The 12393-nt window shown below is 33.6% G+C and overlaps 3 protein-coding genes across 3 annotated transcripts; 1 reads left to right on the forward strand and 2 right to left on the reverse strand.

The window, feature by feature from the left end:
- Positions 1-515: 515 nt before the first annotated feature.
- LOC112046744 (cap-specific mRNA (nucleoside-2'-O-)-methyltransferase 2) lies at positions 516-4773 on the reverse strand. Its single transcript, XM_024083510.2, has 4 exons — positions 4017-4773; positions 3046-3231; positions 2562-2682; positions 516-1924 (listed from the first exon to the last, which is right to left on the reverse strand). Exons 1-4 carry the CDS (start codon positions 4500-4502, stop codon positions 639-641), a joined length of 2079 nt encoding a protein of 692 aa, XP_023939278.2. The 5' UTR covers positions 4503-4773; the 3' UTR covers positions 516-638.
- Positions 4774-5073: 300 nt separating this feature from the next.
- LOC112046716 (RNA-binding protein 45) lies at positions 5074-7313 on the forward strand. The gene is made up of 2 exons (XM_024083474.2): positions 5074-5203; positions 5345-7313. Exon 2 carries the CDS (start codon positions 5442-5444, stop codon positions 6951-6953), a length of 1512 nt encoding a protein of 503 aa, XP_023939242.2. The 5' UTR covers positions 5074-5203; positions 5345-5441; the 3' UTR covers positions 6954-7313.
- LOC112046717 (uncharacterized) lies at positions 7305-10158 on the reverse strand. Its single transcript, XM_024083475.2, has 2 exons — positions 9453-10158; positions 7305-8809 (listed from the first exon to the last, which is right to left on the reverse strand). Exons 1-2 carry the CDS (start codon positions 9981-9983, stop codon positions 8657-8659), a joined length of 684 nt encoding a protein of 227 aa, XP_023939243.1. The 5' UTR covers positions 9984-10158; the 3' UTR covers positions 7305-8656.
- Positions 10159-12393: the final 2235 nt, after the last annotated feature.

Consider the following 12393-nt stretch of genomic DNA (forward strand, 5'->3'; position numbering starts at 1 on the left):
TATACATAATAAAAAAAAACAAAACTATAAGGGTTTTTATTGACTACGGAACCCTGAATATAAGTGAAACATTATCTGTTCGATAAATAACAGGATATAGAATAAATAAAATATTTGTTTATCAAAGGAAGTTTTATTTCATGACAATTTTCGTAAATAATGCTTTAGTAAAATGTTGAGCACCCCTGAGTCAAATGTTTTTGTTAATTTACATTGTTTAAAATGCCTACTCGATTTGACTATAGTTCGGACTAGTCCGTACGAACGATTTTTGGGCGGCAAATCCAAAAATTGTTCGTACTGGACTAGTCCGAACTAGGCATAAAGTATTAGGATTATTTCAAGATATTTATTTATGTATATGGTCTTAAAAATATACAAGTACCAAAATCTAAGTGTCTTCATAGATAGATTATTTACATCTGTTTACAGAAATAAAACTAATAAAATTTTAACATTACATAAAAATATTATTAGTCATAGGAAAATGTGAGGATGCAAGAAAAATACAAGGAAACATTTAGAAATGTTTAATTCACTTCACTGTGACAAGAGAACAACAAGATTCAATAAGTTCACAACAATAAATTACTTAAAAAAATATCTCCTAAAGATTGTAAGCATTAATAAAATTGATTTCAAAGAGATTGTTCAATTGTGTACAAGTATTCCATGCATTTATTTCTATAAAATGTGTTATTATAGAACACAATATTATTGAAAAATACTCCATCATTTATTGCCTGCACAGGCAGGTTGTTCAAAACATCTTTTGACTTGTCACATCGAACTTTATCACATTCAATGTCTATGATATCTAGAAAATTTAACATAGATTCTCCTTGAAAATTGCTTAATATTATGCTACCGCATGACGCAAATCCAGTCTTTTCAAAACACATATTAGAAAGAATATATAAAATACTTACATTAAAATGAGTAAGTGTGTTAAATTTTTTTAAAATTAGAGTCTCTCCTTTGCATAGTGCTTTTAACATACTTAGCAAAGTCTTGAAGCAATTTTTCTCATAAACATTATAACTGTCTTTGTATTGATACTCGGGCAGCATAAGAATCTTTGAGATACTTTCTGTGTCACTTACATTATGTTGCGCTCTAGATTGTTTATAGAGAATTATCTCCTTGAATTCTTCCTCTGCTAATATTTGCTGGTATAGCTTGAAAATTGGTACAAATATAAATTTAGAACTGTTCACCTTTTGTAAAGGGAGTCCACAAGTAAAAACAATATCTAGCTTTAAATTATCGTTTTTAAACATCCACCTGATGGGCTCATTTATCAAAATGAGAGGATTAGACAGTAGTTCGGCTTGTAAAAATCCATTCAGATTTTTTAGTTTTTCTTTTAATGACATTTTGGAATACAACTGCCTTTCTGTGTAGGACCCGCGGTGATATCGAGGATTAGTATTTATTTTGTTCTCCTCGTGGAGAGCACCTTTTAGAATTTCCTGTTCAAATTCAATAGGTTTCAAATCATATTTCCATAAGAATTCTGATGCTACCAGACCACGAATTTTCTTTATATCTCTGTGTAACGCTATGTTTTTCTGCATCAAATAAGCTTGGAGATTATTGTTTATTACTTGACATTGAATTGAGCAAAAGTAATAAGCACACTCCTCAACTTGCTTCAAAAAGGATTCAGGGATTGCTTCTAAAGGAAACAAAGCTGTTTTTGAATAAAGTTCTGTTCCATATGTGGTCTTGAGAGTAGATAAATATATATTCAAGTTAATATTATCTTTGTATCTAAGACATACTGCATAGACTTCAGAGTTACCCTGACGAGATGTAACAGGTTTATAAAGGTTCACTTCTTGGAACATGTGATTGATGAGGTACAGCAAGCTAACTGTAGAGTGTTCAAATATTGTAAAGAGCTTAAATATTAAAGTTCCTCCTGCAAAAGAAAATAGAATATTTTATATCTACATGACAAACAACATATTTACACTAACTAGCCGACTCCCCATGGGTTCACTAGTATACTTCTTGTTCCTATGAGAATATGGGGATTAAATATAGCATATGACACTCACAAATAATGTAGCTTTCTAGTAGTAAAAGAATTTTCCAACAGATAGATAAAGAGATTATCCCAACAATATGACAATATGACAAACTTTACCTCTCTATAATAATAGAATAGATGAAGTGGTAATTAAACAAATTTAACCTTATGAATCCTTGTGCATTTGGCATTTTTCTACAATAGCCTCTGATATATAAATAAGTTGAAAAAGAAAAATATTTACATAAATTACTACTACTACTACTTTGGACACTTAATGGATCATAACACTATGAATAATAAATTATTATATAACTGAAAAGTATTAGATGAAATGGAATATTGATTCAATACAAATTAGTTCAGTAACTCTGTTTTTTATGTCAATTTAGACCAAGAATAAAAAATGAAATAAATTATTTATGACACTTATGTTTCTCTATAGATCAATAACTGTCTGCCCCAGCTTGACTGAAGTATGTTGAGGATCCAATATTATTAAGTTGCTTCTAAATAGTTTATTTACCTGGACTCAGAGTCTGTAGTGCAGTTACGATTTCACAATAATGCAAGGGAGAAGTGACCTCTTCCTGAGCATCCGGCCTCTGCAGGCAGTCAATAGACCCATCAGCTGTGACAAGCATTACCTGTCAAATATCATATTGAAATTAAATTAAATTCAAATGCAACAACAAACAGAATACAATTAATATCAAAGTTCCGCTATTTTCCATGAAAACTTAACAATATAGGTGATGTGATGAGGCTCTGTTGATGTGCACACTTCAAACTCTGAACGTCATAATTGAGAAAATCAACATAATTTTCTTCTACTCTAGAGTAAACTCACAAGGATTGCAAATGTTTATACTATTTAGGTACATAGAATTAAGTTCTAAATTTATTATAATATTATAATATAGGATTAAGCTAGTGAATTAGATTGTTCATGTAAAGCTAGTTTTTAGTTAAAATAATAAATAAATAAATGTCATAAATGTATTGGATACCTTTCCCAAGCCTTTGGCTTTGTTGATGATAGCTTGTGAATTCTCCCAATCCATCAAGTTTCCTGTATTGTCAACTCCAAAATGCCAGTTATCTAATGTGTGGTACATGAAACGATCATCACTGATCATGTTTGATGGTGAGTTTCCTTCATAATATGGATTCAGAGTGTTAGCTACCCATTTCCACTGTAATTTTAATTGTTTTTAATCAATAATAATCATGTAATCAAATTTTGTTTGCCCATGAGGCCTACTTCTACTAGATTTTAATAACAGAATATATATCTATAATATAAACTATCTCAATCTGAGAGGAGAGTCATGCTCAATAGTAAGCTGAATATGGCTTGTTAATGATGATAATTCAATTCAATTCAATTTTTGATTTTGTGGCTTGCTGCTGTACCAACTGGGTACAATTTACAATGATGATAAATAGTGATGTATTTACAGTAATTATATTAAAATAATTTAACTTATTTTATTTATTTCATAGAACACTAACTAAAGAATGATTTATTAAAAATGTATTTCGTCGTTATCAACCCATATACTGCTTACTGCTGAGCTCGAGTCTCTTCTCAGAATGAGAGGGGTTAGGCCAATAGTCCACCATGCTGGCCCAATGCGGATTGGCAGACTTCACACACACAGAGAATTAAGAAATTTTCTGGTGTGCAGGTTTCCTCACGATGTTTTCCTTCACCGTTTGAGACACCTGATATTTAATTTTTAAAACTACCTGTATTTACTTGACAAATAATATACCCTCTTATACAAATATGGTTATATTTTTTAATTTAAAATTGATGGGGTACTTTTATCCTGGTAAAGATTTGTTTTTCATGACAAGGAGTGTGGTGATTTGTGTGATGTGAACGCTTACATCATGGACAGTTTAGAAGTATCACACTTCAGAGTGGGCGTCTAAGGGGTTGTAATAAAATTGTTTCATAAACAATTAAATTTACCTGCATATCCCTATGATTTAATTTCAAATAATGATTCAAAGAGGTGATGAAAGCTCCAGGTGCTTCACAGAGGTGCAGTGTGACTATTTTTTTCAATTCGCTGGCTTCTTTTGGCACGATACTGTATGTGCAAGCGCATTCGTAGAATTTAGTCCACGCTTGGGTCAGAAACTCAGGGTTGATTAAGCACCTAACCTTCCAGCCGACTTCCCCCGCCGGGTTGCGTCGCCGAGTGTGGCTGCTCCACTCCTCGATACTGAAGTCGTTCAACTGACTCTTGTGAAAATTAAGTCTCGTTTTCAACGAATCCAAAGCTTTAACTTTCCACGGCGGTGCGGAAAACCAGGAGTCCCGGTCTGGCAGTTTCCATTCACTGTTATATCGGAATTGATACTTCTTATTGAACAAATCGTTTAGTTCGTCATCGAATTCATCATTTCTCAGGAACTTCTGACGAGAAAACATTGCTTCTTTTTTGTGAAACATATCCTACGTCGTGCTTTTCCAAAATACATTAATTTTCATTAAAACTTTTTACACATTGACATAGCTAATTCTTTCAATAAAATAATTATAACCACTCAGAAACGAGGTTTATGCTAAGCGGGATTAATTCAATTTAACACTTTTTTATAACTCTATTCACATGAAACGAAGTTATTAATATTTTTCAAATTACGATTGTTTCAAAGAATTATGAGTACCATTTTTTTTTTTTGTGGATTGTTTACAGACACAGAACCAGAACCTTTGACACCTATAAACAAAGAGTATATATAAATAACACACCTATTATCTATGTATCTAAGACCAGAACGCACAGATTAATTAATAGATACGTCAGAATCAGAACGGAATGGACCACAGATCACTAGAATGGAAGACAAATCACTAACAAATGCACAGATTAATGCAAACAAATGATTATTTACAAAAAAAAAATCGTGCATAAAGGTGAGCACAGATTAATAGATACTACGTATCTCCATTGTCTATTGAGCATTGATGTGCTTTGACGTCTGTGAGTCGTAAGTGCACAGAATACTAACACTCCGTGCGTAAGTGTGATCTGTGGTCGCTGGTCAAAAATGTTAAATGGTCGGTTTTTGACATTTTGCAATTGCATTTTGTTTGAATTGCATTGCTGACTGCTGTGTTGCCTAAACTTTTAAATAAAATTTATAAAGGTTGGAATTTAACTATTAGTATATTAATTAAAACACTTGAGGCAATATTTTGTTATAAATACGCGTTACAAACTCGTTGATGGACACAAGACTTCATTAAAAATAGACAAACATTTAACTGTACAACTTGCGACTTCACAGGTGGAAAATAAGAAACAAGCGTGACGATTGACCGTGTTGTTGACTCGAACATTGACCAGACCAAACTTTTCAACGTTTACTTAAGACAATATAAACAATGAATCAGAGCTTTAAGCGCAGTGGTGAACGAAAGGAAGAAACACCATATTCAAGATTATTTGTGGTATGCAGCAGACAATTAAAAGAAGATGATCTTAGAGAGAAGTTCGAACGCTTCGGTGATATCGAAGATGTATATATTCCTAGAGACCGTAATACGGGGGAATCGAAAGGTGTCGCGTATATCAAGTTTGACAAAACTTCCTCGGCCGCTGCCGCTATCAAAGACTTGCATTTGAAAACATGTGGTCCAGATAACAAACCACTTAAAGTTATGGTAGCCGTAAATAAAAATGAAAGCCCCGCACAAAACGATAATGAGGACAGGTACAAGCGTCTATTCATAAAAGTCTCCAGAGAGATCACAGAGACTGAAGTGAGACAACATTTCTCAACATTTGGCGATGTGGAGTCTGTTCGCTTACAGAAAGATAAACTCACTGACACTTGCAAGGGGTTCGCTTATGTGCAATATAAGTCATTCTATGATGCTGCAAAAGCTTTTGAAGAATGTGATAAAAAATATAAACCTGTATTTGCAACACCTCGTGATGACTTAAAGCGTAGTAGAAACAGTATTGATATGTGGCAGGAACACAATGTTCATATAAATAACTACAGTGGACCTAAGTATACCCCGAATATGAAAGAAAGAAACTATAAACCTAAAATTGAGTTAAAATCTCAACACAATCATAATTTAGGTGGCCCTCAGGATTTTAATACCATCTCTGTAATATGTACCCCACAAGTCTCACAGAAATTCATTAAGAACCTATTTGACATTGTGCCGGGCATGTTGCAATGTGATTATTCTATGGACTCATTCAATGGGATCTCCAAAGCCTCGATCACTTATGAAACAACAAATTCAGCTGGATATGCTGTGGAGAAGTTAAACAACTTTGAGTTTCCTTCTGGAGAAATATTAACTGTTACACCAGATAATAACCCTTTGAGCAAGGCTGCTAATGATCTAACTGCTGTGGTAAATAACTTTAAGAATGCTGTGGACTCTGGTACCCCAGATTTGCTGCAGCTTGCTGAAGTCATTGCCCGAGCATCTTCTTTAATCAAAGCTGCAACTCAGACTACAACAGTTCAAACTGAGTTGCATTCACAAAATTCTTTTGAAGACCCTAGCTATTGCAATGTAAGCTTGCCGCCACCTAAACCAATGGCAGACGTGAACAGCAGGGTTGCTCAAAGGTTGTTCATTATTTGCAGGCCTCAACCTCCACCTCTGAGTGTATTAATAGACATATTTTGCCGTTTTGGAGATCTCATTCATGTTTCCACTATACCTACTAAAAGTTTTGGGTTTGCCAAGTATGCTTCTGTACAGTCTGCACAAAATGCAATTGGCAAATTGAATGGAGCTGTTGTTACTGGGATACAACTCAAAGTTATGGAGGCAGATGAAAGACCTACAGTTACTGAGAGGACTGACCGTATGGAGATTATTGACGATGAAATGGACGGCAGCAAAAGAATTAAACTTGATGACTAAGACCCATGATATAATGTAGACTAAAAAAAAGACTTATTTTACTGTTTTAATTTGACTAATGCTTGCTGGACTACATTTTTATTTATATAAGTGAAACTTTACATAACTGGACATTGTTTGGTGTTAATGAATGACTTGTTTATTATTATCATGTCTTATTTTAAGCTTTTACACAAATGGTTAAACACTGGGTAGCTAGACTATTGTCTTGTCACTTTAATATGCAACTCCCATAACGCATTTAAAATGGGATACCTTTAGTCAGCTTACAATGTTGTTGACTGTTTGTACAAGCTCTTTGGTTTTAATGTACTTTTTTCTTCAGATAATTTAATTAAATGAAATAAGAGGTAAATTAAATTTGCTTATTATTTATTTTTCGCATTTGACACATCAACATTTATTAAATGAACATTTATATATTATACAAAATATTTAACAAATCATCTTAGATACTATACTAGTCACAATTTAATAATTAAATTATTTTAATCAAATGAAATGAATTATGAATTTCGTTTCAATTCAAATTGCTAATTTAACTGAGATCACAACAACGGATTGCTTTGATCAGATGTCACTTAATTCTAATGATCCAATTATTTTATTGATAAGCTAAAATCAAATTGTAAACTGTTACTGTAAAATAAATATTCTCTGTAAAAAAATAAGTTACTGTAAAATATTTATTCTCAAGCTCAGTAAGTTAGAACTGTGATCCTTACTTAGGCATGTATTTAACTATAAAGTGATGTATATCCTCATAACTCAGCATGGTTAGGTTAGATTATGCTGACATACATTAATATTGTAAGTATTGCCCCAAATAATCAGCACATAGTACCAATAATATGAGTTATACCTCATAGCTTCATAATTACCTAAATCTTTTCAATTACATTAAATATTTAGCCATTTTTAGCACAGGTATTAGTTATAGGAGGCTGTCAGGGAGAGAAATGATAAATGCTTGCAAGGTTGATTCATATTTGCCCTAAAGAAATCTGACAGCTGGCTGTGTTAATGACACATTTCACACTTTTTTGCCCATGTAGGTAATTTCTGAGTGTACCCTATTTTAAATATTGGATAGAAGCAGGCGTTACTTTGCGGAAGTTCATCATGATTATATAATGATTTATTTATTTTACTATCATCCACAAAAAGTCGACGAACCCATGCAACAATGTCACCCAGGACCGACAAAATACTCTCTACGTACGTTTCACCCCAAAACCGGAGCATCCTCAGGAGATGTCCCATGTGACTCTACAACGTGCAATTGCATGTTGTGGAGTCACATGGGTTCGCTGACTTTTCACGGATATAAGTGCCCTATTTGTTTTTTGACTGAAATATATGATCTGACCTGGACAATGACAAGTTTTACACCTACTACCCTAAATTCTACAAACTTGTAAAACTACAAGACAACATCAATTACAAACACATTATTTCATCTAAGTGAGACAGATTAATTATACATCTAAATAAGAAATACATATTTTTACTATCAACTAAAAAAATAGTGTAATTAAGAGAAATTGAAATTACTGTAAAACTTCATCAAGTTTTTGGCAGTGGAAAATGTTATATCCAATTTTAAGCAATTATCATTTGTACACATAAACATACATCCCAAATCACATCTAATACTAATTTAATAAGAATTCAATACAATGAACGCAAAGTTAAGTTTCATCTTAATTAATATTTTTCAGTAAGTATGAAGCTTCATTGATACTGTGTAACAGATTGTTGATCAAGTTGTTGTAGCACAATACAGTAGCATTGTCCAACTCATTTGCATTTCTGTTCTCACTTACTTCAGCCATCTTTGTTTTATCCTGTATTGCCTGGAATAAAAATCTATAGTTAATGAACATCATTTTTGTGAGTGAATGGCAACCCCACACTAGAAAGTGCAGTGTTGGTCGACCCCTGCACCAGGGTGGACTGATGACATTAAGCAAGTTGCAGGGATTTGTTGGATACAGGAGGCTCAGGATCATGATGTTTGGTAGTCCCTATAAAAACCTATGTCCGTCCATTGGCTGATATGATGATTTTTGTGCAGACTGCTATACTATAAAATACATTATCGATTGATCTCCAATGTTGTTGGACCAATGTCAAAATATCAAGCAGGTATGATTTTATTCAGAAGAACAACTGTTGAGTTTCTTCTCAGCATAACTTGCCTTTTGAAGCAATGGTAGTCTTTATTTTAACAGTGAAACATGATGTTTCAAAGGTGCCTGTAAACTAAGCCTACTTGAAATCAATGAATTCTGATTTTGAGGTAAAAGGAAGCTAGATAGCTGCAGCTCGAGACTGGTGTTTGGTAGACCTTACAATAGGCTTCTGTCCAGCAGAGGCACCCATTATAACGATTTTCAAATAAATCTATATAACTAGAGCATGCCTATTGCCCATGAAAACAATGTATTTCAAATTTCATCCTAATCAGTTCAGTAAAAAAGTAACTAAAATTGTCACCTGTGTTAAATTATTGACATCTTCGCATAAACTAGACAATTTCATTTCCAATACTCTGTTTCTGTTGTTTCCATTGGCATTATTTAATTTTATATTTCCCAAGCGGTTTGAAAACTGTTCCAGATTTGCAGCATATTGTTCCAAATTTAAATTCTCAATCTGCCTTGAGGAGCTTTCCTGCCGCGGCTCAGGGCATGCTATGTTGTTTTTCAAATCTTCTGCTTGTTTTCTCAAATCAGCCAGTATGGTTTCGATGTTGACGTCGACTGCTTCTTCCATGTCCGGCAATAACATGCGGGGTCCATCAGCCGCAAGAAAACGTGCCAGCTGCTCGCGTCTTAATTCGGAATTTAGCTCCATGTTTTGACCATTTGGAGCAGTGTTGAAGATAGATTTAATCTCCGACATTATCCTTTGAGAATCCTCTAGTTCTTTGTCTAGGTCTTCGGTCATTTTTTGAAGCTCATTCAATTTTACCATCGACTGAATGTATTCGGACAAGGCTTCGGTATTGTTCTGATAAACACTCATTTTCACTAACAATTTTAATGAAATCTAGGTTTAATTATGTATGTAATTATCTATTTTACTTCGAACGAATCAATCACTGCCAATCACCAAAATCTAAATGCAAAAATACAAAATCAATCAAATTAAATTAATCAAAGAGTAAATTGCAGATCAAAATACAAATTATAGTCACAGACGACAAATCACAAATGAAGATTAAAGTATTACTTATTTTGCCAAAGACCAAATACCGTAGCATAGAGTATGATCTTAGACCATTATTAAGAATGGACTTGTTTCGCACCCAAATTCACCAACAAAAAAGTCTGTCGTTTTTTGAGGGGACGAGGTAAACTCACATATCAAAAAAACATTTAACACCATTAAGTATATTCTGTGTCCATACACTACACACAACTATAAATTTGACTCGCAATACACCTAACAAACACATTCGTCATCAACCCATATTCGGCTCACTGCTGAGCTCGAGTCTCCTCTCAGAATGAGAGGGGTTAGGCCAATAGTCCACCACGCTGGCCCAATGCGGATTGGCAGACTTCACACACGCAGAGAATTAATATAATTCTCTGGTATGCCGGTTTCCTCACGATGTTTTCCTTCACCGATTGAGACACATGATATTTAATTTCTTAAAATGCACACAACTGAAAAGTTGGAGGTGCATGCCCCGGACCGAATCCGAACCCACACCCCCCGGAATCGGAGGCAGAGGTCATATCCACTGGGCTATCACGGCCACAGTAAAAATATATACAAACAGTATTGTAACTCGGCCGTATTTTTGAAATAAATACCTATAGCCGTGCGGTACGTAAACATGTCATAGGGCTGCCTGCCTTCAGCATTTTAATTACATTTGCCAACTTTGTGTTTCCATTTAGTTTTGTGATTGTAAATATACTTTTTTTATGTAAACAAATAAAATACTTTGTAAATTGTAGTAAAATAGGAAGTGATCAATAAAATGCGTGTTGTTTTTTGATTGGTAGATTTAAATAAGGCTGATACTAATCAATGACCTTGTAGGATAGGTCATATTCATATGTTTATTTTGGTGATGCCATCTAGGTATTACCTCCACACAACGTGACCAAATAATAAAAAACCGGTCAAGGTGGGCCACGCGCAGTTTCTTTCTCGCAAAAAAAAATCTTATTTTTTTTTACACGTATATTAAATACATACTCTTACTAAATCTCGTCTTTCTAGTTTTAACAGACTCTGAGTTATCGTAGTGACAACTTTATCTTTTTAACTAACAACGGAATTAGTATGCAATTTTCGATTTCCAGTTACGTTTTTTAAGTTGATCGACTGTTTTCCGATAAATAGCAATTGCTTATTAGCCGTTAACTAATAGGCTTAATAGCCTATGAATAACCGTTTAGCCGGTAGAGGCTGGGACACTTGACTCTAACAAAAATTAGCTCTTAAAAGCTTAATATTTTACAAACGGATCCCAAAATCAAAATATGTTAATGACCGTTTACAACTTTGAAATACCTATCCAACGATACCAAACACAATGAAATAATTTTTAATTCTTGTCTGTTACGAGTACTTGCCAAGCACTAGCCTATTATAAAACGGAGGAGGTTTTATTCGAAAATAGAATAATTATAGATAAGGCCCTGATTGTTTTGAAAAATAAATAAAAACCTTTTAATTGGAATGAAATGCAGCGTCCTTGTCTGTGGAATGCGTTAATTTTTTTATTTGATATTTATTGAGTTCCTAATATAGCGAGATTTGAAGACATGGGACATCCTGTACGGTGTAATACCTTTAATAATAAAAGTAAAAAGCTAACCTCTTTACGCAATGACTAAGAAATATCTATCTCGCTCCAAGGTAGTTTTTTTTAAAGTTAGAGAGGTTACGAAAAAATTTTGTTTATTCTTTAAAAACATAATTCCTTGACCAAATTTGACGTAAAATGCCACATGTCTATTATATATAGGTATCAAAGCACCGTGCGTTCGTCACTGCGGCACAGTCGCGACTGTCTGCACCCCACGCCGAGTTCGAGGTGCGTAGGTATAGCTCGCTTTTCGACCTTTAGTATGAAGTCAAACTACTGCTTGTATATATTTTTACTGTGGCATTGCTTAGACTATCTACAGATTAAATATAATTATATAATACATAGAATATTCGATTACTGATCGATGTTTGGCTGTTTCGTCAAAAGAATCGATTTTTATTATAAATTATTTTTATTAAAAATTTGATAAAATTAAGGTTTAAATACTTTCAAATGAAACGTTGCTCCATCTTTTACTAAACTACAAGTTTTTGGCCGTTTTTTATGCCATATATAACTACACAAACCGGCATTTTTAGGGAGCTCTTTACACGACGAAAACGATAACAACAATGAAACATCGAATCTGTAGCAACAGCTTTT

This window comes from Bicyclus anynana, chromosome 4 (assembly GCF_947172395.1).
Source record: "Bicyclus anynana chromosome 4, ilBicAnyn1.1, whole genome shotgun sequence".
In the NCBI taxonomy this organism is placed as follows: domain Eukaryota; kingdom Metazoa; phylum Arthropoda; class Insecta; order Lepidoptera; family Nymphalidae; genus Bicyclus; species Bicyclus anynana.

Excerpts from the sequence above, each read along its gene's own strand:
- LOC112046744 (XM_024083510.2), bottom strand. The coding sequence starts at position 4,502 with ATGTTTCACAAAAAAGAAGCAATGTTTTCTCGTCAGAAGTTCCTGAGA. Across the intron at positions 3,232-4,016 it reads TAAATCATAGGGATATGCAG|TGGAAATGGGTAGCTAACAC; the intron begins GTAAATTTAATT and ends TTAAAATTACAG. Across the intron at positions 1,925-2,561 it reads ACTACAGACTCTGAGTCCAG|GAGGAACTTTAATATTTAAG; the intron begins GTAAATAAACTA and ends TTTCTTTTGCAG.
- LOC112046716 (XM_024083474.2), top strand. The coding sequence starts at position 5,442 with ATGAATCAGAGCTTTAAGCGCAGTGGTGAACGAAAGGAAGAAACACCA.
- LOC112046717 (XM_024083475.2), bottom strand. The coding sequence starts at position 9,983 with ATGAGTGTTTATCAGAACAATACCGAAGCCTTGTCCGAATACATTCAG. Across the intron at positions 8,810-9,452 it reads ATGTCAATAATTTAACACAG|GCAATACAGGATAAAACAAA; the intron begins GTGACAATTTTA and ends TTTTTATTCCAG.